Below are 17,532 nucleotides of genomic sequence, written 5' to 3'. Positions count from 1 at the left end.
ACACAATATCTATGCTAAAGCATGAAGTCTAGATAATCTGTTAGTTTTATCATTCCTAACTTAACAGTCTATTGTTTGCTGTGACCTCTTTTGAACAATGTTATCAAACAACAGTAGGTAAGAAACTCTACTAATATCGTGTAAAATGTGTGTATAGCCTATAGAACTAATTTAGCAAAACCTACAAAAATATTAACGAGAGCCAATTAACAATGTGGTTGAAAGTTGAACTATTTGTAACCAATCTACTTCATAAATATGAATTTGTCTTCTAAAATTAAATGACTTCCTACAATTAAAGTTAAAACTATATTCAACATTGTAACATTTTTTTTGCTACTTTCTTGTTATGTAGGTCGGCTTGCAGTGTATTATACAAATAAATGATTTTATGATTATTTGACGGAGGCATAAATTATATTACAAAGTAAGATCTTAACCTTCAATGTCTTGCAAATGTTCTATGACTATGAACCAAATAAAAAAAAAAATATATGACTGAATTGCTCATCCTGAGTTATTGGATTGGCATTTGCCTTATGAATGAATTCTTAACTGAATTCACATATCACAGTGCAAGAGTCAGATAATAAGTATACCTAACCTCAACACTTGTTACAGCAAGGATGACGGCTCGATCTAGCCGATGCCCCCATTTGGCCACAATGGGCCTCATGGCCTCCAACTACGCTGAAGTCTCCAAAGACGTAAGTACTGACAGAATTACATTATGAAGTAGAATAACAGTGTTGTGGCAATTTACACAAATTAAATTTTTAATGGAACAAAAACACTCTTCTTGTTAAGCTTATGATTTTGGTATCACTGGCTAGAATTTGCCATTTAGTTTTTTTTTTTTTTTTTGCAATAAATGTATCTCTTTTAATATGGGTTCTTTGTTCTATATGTTAACTGGAGAAATAGTATAATCATAAACCAGAACTAAATTCCGACTCGGGAGTGTAGATTTGGGTGTGACCTCTTTGCACTTGATCTATGTAGAGCTGCAATGATATAACATCATGCTGCATATAACTTACAACACACAGAGTTGCACATGTTCTAAAACCAAAGGGACATCCTTGTCATAATCAGATTTCCTACTATTCTTTCTTCTTTACTCCGTTCACAAAATCTAGGTAGTTTAGGGGAGGAAATCTATCCCCTCCACGTCTTGAACCTACCATTAAAACATAGCTCAACAGGTCAGCTACAACTTATCAAGCAGATATAAGTGGTGGGGGAACTTCCTTTCAAGCCGCCTAAATATTTTGAACAGAGTTATCCACAAGACTATGAAAAATCTTGTACTATGGACTGATAGGATCATGGTTAATTTAACACTCCTATAGAAATAAAATTTGGAGATACTATAGAACTAGGATGTTATATAAATGTCACATTTTTTATAGAATGTAATCAAAGACCACATAACTTTGATAGAACATTAGTACAATCAAGAGTGTCATACGCAAGTTGATATAAAGTGATCGATAACAATTTGATTCTCTGACAATTTGACTCTCAGCCAAATTGCTTATTTAGTATTAGCTGGAAAGCAATTACTGAACTAAATAGAACTACAAACTTTTGTCGATGTAACAATATAACTTTCTCTAAAAATGTTTTTGCAAAATTTGTATCAATAATTCAACATGTTGCTTTGAAAATATACAACTTACAACTTGATAAAACAATTTAGGGTTAATTTTTTATAAGCTTCCACTCAACTAAATCTTATCCTAAGTTGGTTATTGAGATAGTTGTTGTAAAAATCTGCTTACCGCATGCTTATCTGACAAAAGTTATCTTCGTCTATTTATGTCAAAGATTGATGTATGTTTGCTCATTGTGTACTATCTGCCGTAACAGAAGTCTTTTCAATATAAAAATTATTCTATCCATTAAAAACTTACTGAGTTACATTTTATTTTTGAACAAATTTTCCAAGTGTTCAAAATTTATGTTATTCGTGAATTTAAAAATAATTTTGGTTTTTAAAAACGATTCCACAGGTAGAAGGTTCTTCCAATTTTATTTGAAAATACATTTTCAAAACCACTAGCACTTTAACTCAGATAGTAATGTTGTTGGGCCTAACCACTAAATATGCCTTCCAAAAAGCTCATTAATACCAGAACTTGGATAATTTATGTAACCATTTGAGTTCCAAAGGCCTAAGAGGTAACGTAACCAAATCGTAACTTACATCGAGCATAGCTCAAGAAGCAAGTACAGGTGTTTAAGGGAGTCAAATTAGAACGTGAGATGGTGTTACCTGTGTAATTAGTGCGATAGGCTGTTAATTTTTACCAATAGCCGAATCGTAGAACGTTGCGTCTTCTCCCCTGGCCACGAGATAGATTAGCGGTTTGAATTTGGCCCACCTGACGTAAACTGTGGATGGTTCTAGTTCGAGGGCATGAGTGGATTTGTTGTGGATGTAACTAAAATCAGGAATTTCATGTTCTTTATACTTATTGTGTGTATAGGGCCTATTCCTGTGAAAGATTGCATAAGAATTTTGATTTTTGAGTTCATAAAATCATGGACAAACATAACGTGAGCTCAAATGGTTAAAATATACGATTTGACTGTGTAAATATATATGACTCATATTAAATTAACCTGTGTGTGTCTCTGTATGTGTGAATGTGTACAGAGCTTCGATTTTAATAAAACTTTGTATGTGGGTTACTAATCCATGGTATCTCCCTCTAGGCGTTTTTTAATTGTTTTTAAATTTTGATTTTCTCTGGTGATTTAGGCCTACCCATAAAAACAGATTAAAAAACAGCCCAAACTATTTTGATTCAAATTCAGTATGTTACAGCCCTTTTAACTCTAAACATAATGGTACAACTTCCATTGCTGTAAAAATTATGGTTCAATAGCTATTGCAAATTATGTGATTTCCCCATAAACCCCCCTTAAAATAACAAAAAAATCGGATTAAAAACTACCAATTTTTATTTAAATTTAGTATGTTACAGACCCTTTACCCCTAAACATAATGGTACAACCTCCATTGCTGTAAAAAGTATGGTTCAAAAGCTATTGCAAATTATGTGATTTTCCCATAAAACCCCCTTAAATAAACTATAAAATTGGATTAAAATAACTACTAATTTTGATTTAAATTTAGTATGTTATAGTAGTCCTTAAACATTTTGTTTATCATACTCCTTTAAATTCTAAACACTAAACAGAATGGCAGAAATGCCATTTCTGTAAACATAACGATTCAAAAGTTATTGTAACTTAAGTTATTTTCCCATAAAATAAAAAAAAAATTGGATTCTTAGGAAAAAGCTAGTTTTGATTTAAAATGAATGATTTAAATGGTGATTGATATTTGGTACCATAAATTTTGAACAAAGTGGTACAAATCCCATTTCTGTAAAAATTATGGTTCAAAAGTTATGGAATCTTTTGTGATTTCTCCCATAAATTATCTACACTACTCCCACCGCTTACCGATGATAAGGGTCGTTCACATGCTGATGGGAGAAAGTATGTGTCAGATTGCTGATAGGTACCGTTTATTTATGATTGTCGAATGTTTGTTGCAGCTACAGCAGTGCCACTCGTGTGAGGTGCGAGGGGCAAACCTGTGGCTGTGTCTGTACAGGGACTGTCTACGAGTGGGTTGTGGAGACTCGGGACAAGATCACAGCCAGTCACACTTCCAGGTAACCAACCATCACCTGTTACATTTAGAGTAATAATGGAAAGTCAGGGAAACACATATCAGATGGGCACAAAGCTGTAGAACACCAAGTTCTTTGATTTCCTGACCTTGTCACCTTTCCTTGGAATCCTTCTCTTGGCTAAGCTGGACAGTATAGCAACAAAAGTACAGAAGACACTAAATATTTTGCACAAAATCTGCATTAATATGTTTAGTTAAGCCCTACAGTCCCAAGATACTTCCATATTTTTCCTTGACCTCTCAACAGCCCTACTAATTACCGTTATTATTGGTACCAATTTTTGTGAATTGAGGAATTTTGACACCTATTTCCAGTGCTTGATTTGCAGGGGGAACGCGGGGGGACAAGAGTTCCAGTACCTCTCTTTCGAAAAGATAAAGATATTGGCGTAAATAGGCACTCATCACATTAAATAGATTATAGTTCCGGAATCTCATATTTTACAAATGCACTGCCTACTTCTGTACCTACCTGATGTTTCAAGAAATAAATAAGCTTTGACAATTGCTATTACAGAAACAGCCGCAGCACTGCGTACACCTGAACCTGTCCACCTTCCGTCTGTGGTGCTATGTGTGTGACGTGGAGGTGGTGATAGAGCCACCTGTCGGCCCCTGTAGTAGTAGACTACGCTACGGTGACTCACTGGACGAAGACTCGGACGACAACACTTGTGCTACTGACGACAACGCCAAACCCACTGGTCAGTTTTACTGTAAAGAGTTGATGGTCCGACACCTATGGGACCAGAATGGTGTTGAATTACAAAAATAATACATCATTTTACATTTTAAAAGTAAGATTTGTTTCCATTTTCTCCCTGGCAATGCTACAATCTCGTGTATCTCGGGCAGTTGCCGTGGGTCAAGGCAGACCAAACTATGTCATTTCAAGCTTGCAGTTGTGCTTATACACTTGTTTGTAATAGGTGTGAAAATAATAAAACCCACTGATTGTTGAATGAGATCTTTAATTTTTTTACTGTATGCTATAAAATTTTAACCAAAAATTTAACTCCTGACACTCAAATAATAACATGAATATGAGATCAATTCAAATATTTATTTAGTGGTTAACATTTATATCAAATATTTATGGCCAAACATTTTGCTATGTATTTGTAAACTATTACCAACCTTAACGATAAATTATTTAGTACTTGAACGTCGAACTATCCGAATCCGATCCTCCCAATGTCCAAACCAAATTAAGCCTTAGACTATCTGACCTGAAATGAAATTTCACCATCCGCACTCCATTAATTTTGGTTTTGAATCCTGAAACTTGCTGATCAAGTCTAAAAATAAAAAATTTTACAAAGTTTTCGTGGTTTTGAGAAGTGAGGAAAGTTCAAAGATAGCCGGTACAGATTGTTTTACCGACAAATCATTTATTTCTAGATTTGTATTTATAGTCAGGAGTAATTTAAATGTTATCTGATTTGACAAAAATAAAAGCAGAAATAGTTATTTATTTTATCAATGTTAATTCAGCACAGACTAACACTGAAAAAACAATCTTAGGCCTATTCCCAAATATATATTTGTTCACAATATAAAATAAGCTTATAAGCACTCAGAGCGGTATTCTGAGTCAAATTCAATGAAGATTTTATTGTTAATTCGATTTTAATTAGCATACATGTTTCAGGGCTTACTGGTTTGCAGAACATAGGAAACACGTGTTACATGAACGCAGCTTTGCAAGCGCTCTCCAACACACCTCCGCTTACGAGGTAATGTGAGTTACAAAACCAAACTGACCCTAACCGATTAAAAATACTAGCCTAAATTTTGCACTTAGAAGTAGGCATTGTTGATGTATGGGATTTGTATTGTAAGGATGCAAATGTCCTTCCACAGCTAAAAGAACAATTAATGTTTAACTTGAGGTGTTAAATAGGATTCTCAAATATTTGGACTATCCTTTAAGAAAATTTCCTTTTTTAAGACTTACCAAATGTGTTGCCATCATGGTAGAAGATGATGTTACCGCTAAGAGATATTCAGGATTTTGCTGCGATTGTGAAGGACAGTGATAATGCTGATGGTATAAATTTGAGCTGGCTAGTTTAAGATTTTGCATTGCTGCTTTAATTTATTTTACCTTAAAAACACCCCATTTTTTAAAATTACTTTTTGTAAGGTCTTAAAGACAGGGTTTGTGTTGTATAATCAAAAAAATACATAATCTAGAAAAATTGGGTAAAATTTAAAAAATGGTATCAAGAATTGATCAATTTTGGTACTGACACATTTCTATTTAAACCAAAATTTGAAAACAAAACTCCTTGAGATTCCTTTTGTGTAAGTCTGTCCTTGGTGGTTGTCTAGGTATTTCCTGGAGTGTGGGGCTGTGGTGTTAGGAGGTAATGAGGCGGGTCGTAAGCCTCCCAACCTGAGCCGTTCTTACTTGCGTCTCATGCAAGACATGTGGCACAGGCGACGACTCGGCTACGTGGCTCCCAACGCCATACTTTACGGCATCAGAAATGTGAGTGTGAATGATGCTAACACAAAATATTGTAACCATTAGAAAGGTTTTCATTTCTTGGTCCACAAATTTTAATGTGTTTTAGCTGTGTAGATTGGCTCGTAATGTTTTTTGTGGGAGAAGAGGGAATAGCTAATTGGATATTTTGGCTTTTTTGTAGCACCCTTATTAGCATTAAGCTTAACGATGTAACAACTACATGAACCCATTTATCTTATTTGCATTGGTCTCATCGCCACCTTTCCTAGGAATTTTAACCTTCTCTGGCATTGAGCTGGACAATCTAGCCACAAACAAGTAGTGATAATTTTAAATTAAATTATTTTTCACATTTCCGCTCTTGACAACTGTATCATTCCAGGCCCACCCGATGTTCCGTGGATATCACCAGCACGACACGCAGGAGTTCTTGAGGTGCTTCATGGACCAACTCCACGAGGAACTCAAGGTCCCGTACATACAGCCTCCCATGCCACATAACACCAGGCATTCTTTTCAAGGTAACATGACATAATATTCAATATAACTAAGAATCACATTAAAATCGGGAACTTAAGGGTTATTACAGATTTTTGTTCAGATATCACACAGAATGGGAAAAAATCCAATCTAGCACAGGAGGAATACAAAAAATTCACAAAATATATACAAAAGTTATTTCACTATCACTCTCGTGATTTGCACCAAGGAAAATTTTGGTGGTAAAGATTGATGCCTCTTGATCTGATTGATTGGAAATTATGTTAGTGACAGTGAAATATTCTAACTGTTAAATATCTAGTTCTAGTGTAAAGCTGCTTGTATTTCTTGTTCCATAGTAGACACATTGCCGTTCAGGTAAGTCTGTTATCAAATCTAAATTCTTAAAGCTTCAGGTTAGCATTGGTAGGAACTTCTTTAAGGACTTTCCACTTATAAAAGGATATTTTATATTTTGAAGACTTTAGCACCAGAATAATGATAGTTTAACCATTGTTTGTTTATTGCAGTGAGACGAGTATCAAGCCTAGACGAGCTGTCGGAAGAGGAAGGCGGGAGTGGAGTGGGGATGATGGAGGGGGAGGGCGGAGGAGCCAGCAGCCAGTCGGAGGGAGAGGAGTACGAGACTTGTGACTCTGGTGTGAGTGAACGTAGCTCACTCAGCGATGAGGGGAGCACCAAGCATGCGTGAGTCTTCTTCTTTCCTGACTAGATTTGTGGTGGTAAAATCAGTTTTGAGTTAAAATTTTATATTACCTTCGAGTAAACAAGTAGGAACTTAATTTTATACTTCTGGGTGGTAAAATACATTTTGAGTTTCTTTTTAACTTTGCTAAAACCCAACCTAAGGTGGTGAGTTGGTGGCTCAGTAGGTAGCACAATAAACTGGCATCCATAGCAATGATGTTGTTTTGTGTCCTGGTGCGTGCAATAAAACTGTATCTGTACAGTTCACGTTTCAAAATCACAACGTTCGTATTCTTTATTTTATCAACGACTCTTTGGATTTCATCACATTTCTTTGAACTTAAACTTAAACCTCTACCCATATGGCTGTGATGGTCCATCAGCTGATTGTATTGTTGCAGAGGTCCCTTGTCCAGGTCTCCTTCACCCTCACAGGACATCCAGATGTCATCCTTGGCTCCTCACAACTTTCACACTTCACACGGTAATCAAATCAAATCAAAGTCTTTATGTTGTTGTGCATCAGGTACATCGAAAGATCTGGTTCATTGACATAACTACTAGGCCTCAGAGCAATTTTTAATATTACATTTGTTTATGTCTCTGTAAGTGGAAGAGTCAAATACAGATATCTCGTAAATACAATATTGAATTAGATTTTGTGAGTTAGAGTTTGCAGAGGCCTACAACAGCATGCTTAGAAAATACTGTCCTATGCAAACTGCAATTAACGTGCTTGGATGAGAAGGCCAATTGCATCTCAAATTTGCAAACCGTAAAGAATTACTACAAACTTTATCAAATTTTAATTGACCAAAAACAGCAACCATGCAGCGGCTGCTAACCTCAAAGAAATAACATTGTTAATGTTAACGTTTGTTATTGGTAATCCTATGTTGTTGCGGTGGCCACTAGTTTTGGTTCATAACGGAACCATCAAAGGCATCATATATTCAGGCATCATGAGGACGAACATGGCTTCATGTAATTTTGTTAATCTGTTACACATTTACAAAATTAACACATGACAGACATGACTAGAATAATTGATTAACCCTTTCAGTGCTATGAAACGATATATTGTTGTTTTAAAAAATCTCTAAGGGATTTAGAGAGGAAGTTTATTTAAAAAAAAAAAAAATAGCAAAACGGCCATTGGTGACCTGCATGTTCATAGGATACACTAACAACCACTTAGCTAAAAGATTCGCCCAATTCGATGATTTCAAGGTGTATGTCTAAACCAAGGATTATGAACACCTCACTATGCCCCAGTGGTTGTGTAGTATATCGCTACAAACACACAGGTCACCAATTATTTGCCACACAGGACGGGATTCGAACCCGAGCAGACGAATGCCACCTGCCAAGTGACACACGCCCTAGCCTTCTCGGCTATCTGTGCTTGAAGACAAAGACCGGTATTTAAGCTGACGCCACCGATTGCGAACAGATAGCGCTACAGATGGTTGTTCAATGCGTTACTAGGTAGCAGCACCAGTTAGTCACGGACTATTTAGATGAAATTTTTTAGTTTAAACACAACAGTGATCATAAATGTATTCCTGAGACTTTGCTGCAAAACATTAGTTTCCCGAAAATGGCTATATTACGATAACCTCGACCAACTAAATCAAGGTTAAATTCAATATTACATTGTAAACTATATGTCTTTTGATTTTATGAGATTTTGGTTTCAAATAATGCTATCAGAACATAAAAATTTATAGGAAAACCAGGAAAATTACAACAAAAACTAAGTTTTATTTAATGTTTACTACAAATACCGGGATTTATCTTTCTTATATATTTTCTTATTGTGTTATTATTCAAAATTAGCCTAATTAATAAAATAGTGACAACATGACAGTTAAAATTCAACAACAGGTAATGGAATTAAAAGGTAAACAAAAAAGTCTTACGAAATATGAATTATTGGCCTAGCACTGACAGGGTTAATAAAGATATTTATACCACTCATAGTCAGATTGTACTTTTTTTAGTCTGTAATTATAGCGTGTAATTGAATAGCTCTGCCGAGTAACATTGCTAGTGAAGTGAATATTTTCAGAAAACAACAAAATATTTTGGCCACACCAATGGCTAACACGCCAGTTTCCAGCATATTCCATTGCTTGTAAGTGCTGCAAAAAATATCCCACTTAGTAGAGGATTTTATTTCATCGTTGTTCTTTAAAAATCTCAATTTCATAAAATATGTTAGTAATTTCGGTGTTGGCTGTATAATGAACTACCACAACGTAGTGGTATAGTGGTGATGAGAGTTGTACTTGCAGTGTCGCCTACGAGAGGGAGCCACCGTAGAAAGCAGCAGGTGAAGTACCGCAGCATCATCTCGGACGTGTTTGATGGCAAGTTGCTTAGCTCGGTGCAGTGTCTCACGTGCAACAGGATATCTACCAGGATGGAGACTTTTCAGGACCTATCGCTACCAATACCCAGCAAGGACCATCTCACCATGCTGCATCAGGGGTCTGTCAACATAGCCAAGTGTGCGGAACTCTACTCCACTGACCAGGTGTGGTGTGCTTTCAAGATTGATACAACAAACAATAGGTTATGTACCTTTTATAGTCAATTCACTCTCAATAAAGTCCAAACTTGATAACGAACCTCAATGTAACAAATTCCTTGATGAAACAGGATTTTTTTAATCCCCTAGAACCCTCCATAAGACACCACAAAAAATATTACATTCTACAATGTATATTTCACCTCGAAAAACAAACCATAATATGAACCTTAATTTAATAATTTTTTTATGATTGAGGCCAATATAAGTCACCCTACTATTAGCTATCAATAAATATTCCTTGGCCATACACAATACACATCACAAACCTGTTAATTTAGTCTGTATAATTTTTTGCTTACAAAACTTGCAGCTCACAATCACGACGGTAAGATTTAATTTTGCAGGACTCGTTTAGAAACTGCATCAAAATGTGAAGCTAGTGGCAGTGCCAAGTAGTACCTGAATGTCAGTGTAGAAACATTCTGAAAGACGTGCTAGGTTAAAACGTGTGTTACATTCAGGATAACCTTCATATGACTCGAGATATCTAAAATGTAAATTAGTGGTTTCTAGTGTATTTGTATGGTATGCAGGGTTGGCTGTCCTGGCTATGGGAGTGGGTCTGTAGTCTCTTCTGGGGCCCTACAGTGGGTCTACACGACTGTCTTGCTGCATTCTTCAGTGCAGACGAACTCAAGGGCGATAATATGTACAGGTAATTTTTCGATCACATCCCATTCAATTATTTAAATTGAAAATTGTACTTTTAAACATAATAAATTTTTTCCTATAGTGTTTGCAAGCTAAAGAATGCAATCATTGTGCTTGATTTAAGCTAAACAAGTTGGTCAAAATTGTCCCGACAGAACGAAAGAACTGATTGATCAGACTCATTTATCTTTCAATGTGGAAATAACTAAAATACAAATTACTATAAAGGAAAACATAGGGGTTAAAATTATTTTGAAAGGCATTTGAGTCCAGCTAGCTTACATAGAAAAATAGATACACTAATAAAGGATCAATGAGGGTTTGTTCGAACATAGAACTTCTTCAGAGAATATATTGTAGAGAAATGTCAGTAACAGTATCAGATTCATAGTGATGAACTATCAGCGTTTCGATCATGAATTTTGATGAGCATTTGATGTGATCTTGTTAATCTTTTTAAATTACTAGCCCCTGGACTCTACCGTTTAGGTAAGCTAGCTAAACTCTTATCATTTTTTTTTTTCAAACAATTCCTAATTGATATTTTTAAAAGATGATCATTTTAAGTAATATCAAACCACCTGTGTGCTAACACTTGTTGTAAATTGTGCACCAATCTGTATTTTTGCCTAACATCAATCTTTCCCTTACAGTTGTGAGAAGTGTAACAAGCTGCGTAACGGAGTCAAGTTCTCCAAGGTGCTAGAGCTGCCAGAGGTGTTGTGTATTCATCTGAAGAGGTTCCGTCATGAGCTCATGTTCTCCTCTAAGATCAACAACTACGTTACATTCCCTCTAGAAGACTTGGATCTCAAACCTTACCTGCATAAAGGTTTGTAGGAGCCGACAGATGAATTTGTCAATTATTTCTGTAGCAGTTATATTTAGCGTTGCTAGCCTAGCAGCATCTCAGACTTTGGTGCCGCAGGGACGAGTACAATCCTGGCACATCCATAAACATTTTGAAGCGTTTTATTTCCCTTAAAAGTGTTAAAAATAAATTATGAGTATGTTTTCATTTGTTATGGTAGGATGCAGCCGGAGTAGTTGTTAGGGGCAAGATGTTTTAACGTAGAAGATTGAGTTTATATCATGCTAGTCACCAATGACAATATCCTATCTCCTCTGCACTCTGTAGTGTCACCCTTAAAGCTATCACTCCACCTGCATAAGACAAAAAGGTTAAGTGAAACCTTCCTGTTCTTCCTTAAAAAAGAGTTTAAAATTTGATAGTCATTTATCAAGTTTTAAATAAATGTATTTAACTCACTGAGTCATAATTGTAAATTCTACTACATCCTTGTTACTTCATTTTGGGTACTGACTTTAAATTTGGAAAGAACAAAAAACACTTTGTCTTTGCAGATTGTAAGTCTAAAGTGACAACATACAACCTGATCTCTGTGATATGTCATCACGGCGCGGCCGGCAGCGGAGGTCACTACACCTGCTACTCTCTCAATGAACAGTATAACCAGTGGTACGAGTTTGACGACCAGTGTGTCACCCTAGTAAGGCCAGAGACCGTCAGGAACTGTGAGGCATACGTGCTTTTCTACAGGTTTGTGTTTCAAAATGACATCATACAATTGTTAAATTTAATATTTTTATTTTCTACCCCTATACATAGTATATGGAGAAAGTATTGTTTTCATCAACATATTCGAGTTTCAGTTAAAGTGGATATATCCGTGTTGGGTCACCCTGAACCCAAAAAAGTGGTTTTCAAAGTGATGTTTGTGTGTGTGGATGTGTAGAAAGCTACAGACCACTCCTGTAGTCTGATTTTTATGTAATGTTGTATGTAGGTACTAAATCCATAGTATCTCCAGAATTTTAAACAATTTTTTTTGAAATTTTAATTTTTAACAGTGATTTTCTCATATAAACCCATAAAATAATGGAAAAATAGGATTTTCTTAAAAATGGCCCAAACGATTTTGATATCATTTTTGTATGTTATAGTCCTTTAAATTCTAAACAAAAGGTAGAAATCTCATTTCTATAAAAACTACGGTTCAAAAGTTATTGTAACTCGTGTGATTTTCCCTATAAAATATCATAGTTACTCTCACAGCTTACCCATGATACAGGTTGTTGACAAGCTAATGAGAGAAAGTATATGTCAGATTGCTGATATCGTTCATGTAATTAATGATTTTAATTTGTTGTAATCAGCTGTGAGTTGCTTATCTGTTGGATATCAGAAATATTAATTTGTCATTGATCATATTCATATTACAATATGGTTCTGTTATCCAATAGTCAACCCTAATACTTTAAAACAACATTTACACATAACAACAATCATAAACTTCTGCAATACTAACAATAAAAATGAATGCCTTAGCTAATTGAAATACAAATTTATCAAATATCACAAGGCAGTCTACAAATTTAGTTAGGCTATAGGCCTACAATAAAATGAATTTTTTACCAATCAGGTTATGTTATTGAAAACATGAACTAGATCAGTTCTAGCATCAAAGGAGTCTAATAAAAACCTTTTCCAGTTATTTTTTTTTTATGTGATCCAGTTTTGGCTAATCTGAATATTGGTAAATGAAGTCCCACCTTCCCTCTTGTGTTGTGGTTTAGTTTGCTCTCTTTTATGAGAACTTCTTACACGTTAATTTTAAATGCACTAATGAGCAGAAAATCTAAAAATTAACAACAATGAGTTTTTAAAGTACCATAAACAACGGACAACAGTATTAACCTAACAGTCAAACAGGTTTTAAAATTATTATATTGAAAGTAATATGTGCATCAGTGTTGCACAAGAAATAATTAAAACCTTTATTTACAAAAAGCATTGGTTTTTGGTAGTTTTACTATTTATTTGCAATTTAGAATGAAAATGTGGTTATTTTCATACTACTGTAAAGTACAAATAATTGTGTACTGCAGGAAGGCCAGTCGAGAAATGAGTGAACAACGAGATCACATACTACAGCTGTACAAGAAGACGTCGCCCATGGAGGACATGTACGTGGTGTCCAAGGCTTGGCTCACAAGGTTCTACACTTTCACGGAGCCTGGTCCCATAGACAACACCGATCTGTTGTGTCGTCATAACCACTTACTGTCCGGACGTGACCATTACCTCTCCACCATGTTGACCTACGTGCCTGCCAGCGTATGGCACCACCTCTATAACATGTAAGTACAGTCAAACCTCGATAACAAGTCACCCGTGATTAGGGGTGTGCGATGCATCGAAAATGCATCGAAATTTCGATTCGATTCGATGCATCGAATCGCGATTCGATTCAGCATGCATCAAAATCACGATGCATCGATTTGGCCTCGATGCATCGAAAAAGACCGATGCATCGGTTAGCTCCCGATGCAACGATTACGTCCCGATGCATATTTAAAACTAGTTCAGGACTCCAAAATGAGTTTTAGATAGGGAAGTGTCAATTATCGCTACCACCGATACTCGGACATTGCCGATACTAGGAATATCGGTATCAAGAATCGATTGCCAAACATCGATTTCGCCCGATTCCGCCGATACCGACAGCCGACAGGGATGGATAGATATTTTATTTTAACATTTATTTATTTGATATCTATTAGTTTTGTAATCACGCTAACAACTTTAGTAACCAACTTAGCACACTATTTAGTTCAAAACAGCTAAAGTTTATTTTCAGCTGTTCTCTCTGCAGGCAGATGATATTGCACAACACAATTGACAATACAATCTACATTTCAAGATGTCAGACAGTCAGAATTCAGTCTCAGACAACCGGCGTGCGAGTGTCCTCAACACGAAATTATACTAAAAAATGTCTGTATCAATAAGTCAGATCTTTAAATGTATTATTTTTATTTTTAGAACAAAATAAATAACCTAAACTTGTCTAAATGTTCAGTTTCATCCCTGCATTACGCATCATTAGAAAAATTTGATTCAATTACAACATCGAAGTCAGAGGGTTAGGCTTGCACTTGCCTATTGCACCAAAAAGTAGATCCATATTATATCTGTACTATCTACCTAGTTTAAGAGTTTAAGTGAAGTTTTAAGTGCTACTATAACATAAGTTTTGATTGAAAAACACCATACGCATAGTCCATGTCAATTTTGTAATATTATAATGAATGGTAAATGTTGACCATCTAAGATAAATCAAAGTATGTAACAAGAGTTCTCGTTGGTCGAGAGGCCACGCTGCACTGTCATGTCAGCCAATCGACGTTCGTGTTTCAATGGAGCAAGTGACGATTGCTAAGATACATTGATAAATATCAAGAACCGTTATGTAGGACGTGTTTGTTTGTAAAGAGTATAAAATTTGGTTAAAGTTTAAAACTGTGTGATTTTCTTTTGTCTTACAAAGACCTAGATTTGACAATAAGGTTATAAACGAGTATTGTCGCGTCGTTGTTCCTTGTTTGTTTACTTTTTCAGATTCCCTATCAAACGCCCCTATCTGCTATCTCTCCCCCCCCCCCTCTCTCTAACGATGTACTGATTAAACAGATTGTGGTTGACGACTTTTCTACTTAAGATTCCCTGTGGTTATTTTAGTTCAATCAATCCCATAACCTTTCTATCGTTTATCAAAATAATTAATTAATCTGTTTTGTATTTTATTTCCTTTAAACCAACCCCTATTTACCATCTGTATTTTATAGAATAAAATGTTTGTTTATAAATTTTGACTGGCCACACAATTTTGTACCTATTTTATTTTGTATAAAGTAACAGATACTTTGATGATTATATATACAGTATATATATATATATATATATATATATCAATAAGTGCTGCGTGCTGTAATGAATGCTTTTTATTATCAAAATAAGTAATCAATTATAAATTTTTGATAATACATGGGTCATTGAATAGGTACCATAATGTCATGTAGTTTCCTATTTGTAACTTGCAAATAATAATAATTGATAGTTAATTCTGGAAAATGAAAAATAGTTAACGCATTCATAAACCTGTTGTCAAAACAGCAACGCAGGTGTAAGGGTTTATTGTTTCAGAGGCTAGGGTGTTTCAAGGACAAAGTGTTGGGCCTCCCGGCTTAGGGGGGAGGGGTGGTGGTTAGAGGGGGAGGAAACTGGTTTTGGCTATTTATTGATTAGTTCACCGACCCTTCTAGACAACAAAATTGAGTGACAGTGACAGTGTTAAATCACCGTGTTCTGTATTTAATTTGTTGTTTACTTTGTTTGTTATTCTATTAATTTTAGTGTTTTGTTCTATTTCCTCCTGGTCCCTTGCAAATTGTATTATCAATGCTAAATAATTGTGGTCAATTCAAATTATATTTTTGATTATTCAAATCTCCTACACAAAAAGACAAAAGTCAAACCAGGCAAGGAAAAAACCTGCTATTGTAATCCCCGTACCCAGCCATTTGGGAAGTGGTGAAATTCTAGTCTAAATACATAGCTCAAAGGTCTCACCCTTCCCTTCCCCTACTCAATGTTACTATTCCACTCATTTCAAGGTCATTGCACAACGCCTGCCTCCCGTCTATTGTTTTGCCTTTATAGTGTTTCTATTCTGACTTTTATAAACATAAATTTATTGCTTACGTAGTTCAGTAGTGAAATTTTCTATTGTGAAACAGTAGGCCTACTTTAAAACAAAATCACTACCGGTCATGTCATTCTATTCTGTGTCAAGTCAGTATACCATTGCCATTGCCAGTCAGTCGCCGGCGACTGCTTTGAGTTGACCTATTCTGTCGTGACAGCTATAAAAATAGGTTAGGACAACTACCTCTTGCTTATTTCTATATTGTACTTTACTCAAACTCAAAATCTCGAATACTCGTCCATTTTGTGTTAATAGTATAAATAAAATTGGATCCATTAAAACCGGATCCAGCCCAAGATTGCCACCTTGGCACCTGAGTTATCACTTTTGCTAGCCTAGCTCAGTGGAGAAGGGCGTGAGTGGTGGGGGGAAATTCGTAGCTTATCTAAGTCTGGATTATTGATAGCAGGTCACCCTTGAATTGTTACCAAGTTGGTCGGGATTTGCTCGAGAGAGGGCGCCACCTTGTTAGGATGGATCAGTTGCAGGACTCCAACAAGGAATGTTTTCCTGCCCTAAGGTATCATCAAGTGTAAGCCCGCTACCATGCACTCAAAAGTTTAATCTGACTTTTCAAAACTAGGCCTTAAGCACTTGGATGAGCAGTATACCTTTAAATTATTTAACCACCCAAACTCATAAACAGAACAAACTCAGTAATCAATCAGATTCAAAATTATCTAGACAATAACCTGTGGTACTACTAGGTAAACACAAATAAAGACCATATGTTTGAATTGTATACACTTGTATTGCCTATTTCTCTTCAAAAGCTAAGATCTTAACTACAAGTGAAGGAGAGCAATTAGGATAGTAATGAATAGCTCACTTAGTGAGATTCATGCAAATAACTTACTTAATTAAATACTGGCCAGTTCTGTTAAATACCAAATCAAGTCCCTAGGAGCACTCCAATAGTAACTTAATTTAAATATAATAAGTTATTCTAAAGATATAACAAACACATACCCTCATGCATAAATATAACTACACTTAATAGCTAGCTTCAATTCAGGAGTTAAACAAGACAATAAATATTTCTATCTCAGAGCTCAGAACTGGACATAATTAGTCATTCACTCCAAATCCTTATCTTGCCAGAGTCCAAGGTCACAGGTTCCACTTGATAGTGACCGATGCCGCCCGGCCGTCCGGGGTGATTCAAAGGGTGTGAAAATGAAAGTCTACTCACCGAATAGAAGCACCGATAACGACACACAAAGGCCGTATTGTCCGTACGGTCCACAACCGGATATCACAGCGCAAGTGTGACCCGCGCGTAATGTCCTCTAGGTGCAAACAACGGTGCTGACACCCGCAGTGGTCCAACAGTCCTGCAGAC

At 35.8% G+C, this 17,532-nt stretch overlaps 1 protein-coding gene across 2 annotated transcripts in view; it reads left to right on the top strand.

Annotated features, from left to right (window-relative positions):
* Window positions 1-636: 636 nt before the first annotated feature.
* LOC129005458 (ubiquitin carboxyl-terminal hydrolase 20-like) overlaps window positions 637-17,532 on the top strand; it is a 40,790-nt gene continuing 23,894 nt past the window's right edge. For both annotated transcript variants that reach the window (XM_054434348.1, XM_054434347.1), the window contains exons 1-13: window positions 637-707; window positions 3,573-3,692; window positions 4,230-4,416; window positions 5,364-5,448; window positions 6,047-6,206; window positions 6,568-6,706; window positions 7,196-7,373; window positions 7,775-7,857; window positions 9,671-9,912; window positions 10,503-10,624; window positions 11,274-11,452; window positions 11,986-12,181; window positions 13,531-13,782. In XM_054434348.1, coding sequence (XP_054290323.1) covers window positions 666-707; window positions 3,573-3,692; window positions 4,230-4,416; window positions 5,364-5,448; window positions 6,047-6,206; window positions 6,568-6,706; window positions 7,196-7,373; window positions 7,775-7,857; window positions 9,671-9,912; window positions 10,503-10,624; window positions 11,274-11,452; window positions 11,986-12,181; window positions 13,531-13,782 — 1,985 coding nt within the window. In that variant the 5' untranslated portion in view covers window positions 637-665. The remainder of the gene's footprint in view (window positions 708-3,572; window positions 3,693-4,229; window positions 4,417-5,363; window positions 5,449-6,046; window positions 6,207-6,567; window positions 6,707-7,195; window positions 7,374-7,774; window positions 7,858-9,670; window positions 9,913-10,502; window positions 10,625-11,273; window positions 11,453-11,985; window positions 12,182-13,530; window positions 13,783-17,532) is intronic.

Source organism: Macrosteles quadrilineatus, unplaced genomic scaffold (genome assembly GCF_028750875.1).
Source record: "Macrosteles quadrilineatus isolate MER2022 unplaced genomic scaffold, UCM_ALF_1.0 Scaffold_21__1_contigs__length_2333173, whole genome shotgun sequence".
In the NCBI taxonomy this organism is placed as follows: Eukaryota; Metazoa; Arthropoda; class Insecta; order Hemiptera; family Cicadellidae; genus Macrosteles; species Macrosteles quadrilineatus.
The sequence above is the reverse complement of the archived record's forward strand: the minus strand, read 5'-3'. Positions and strand labels throughout refer to the sequence as shown.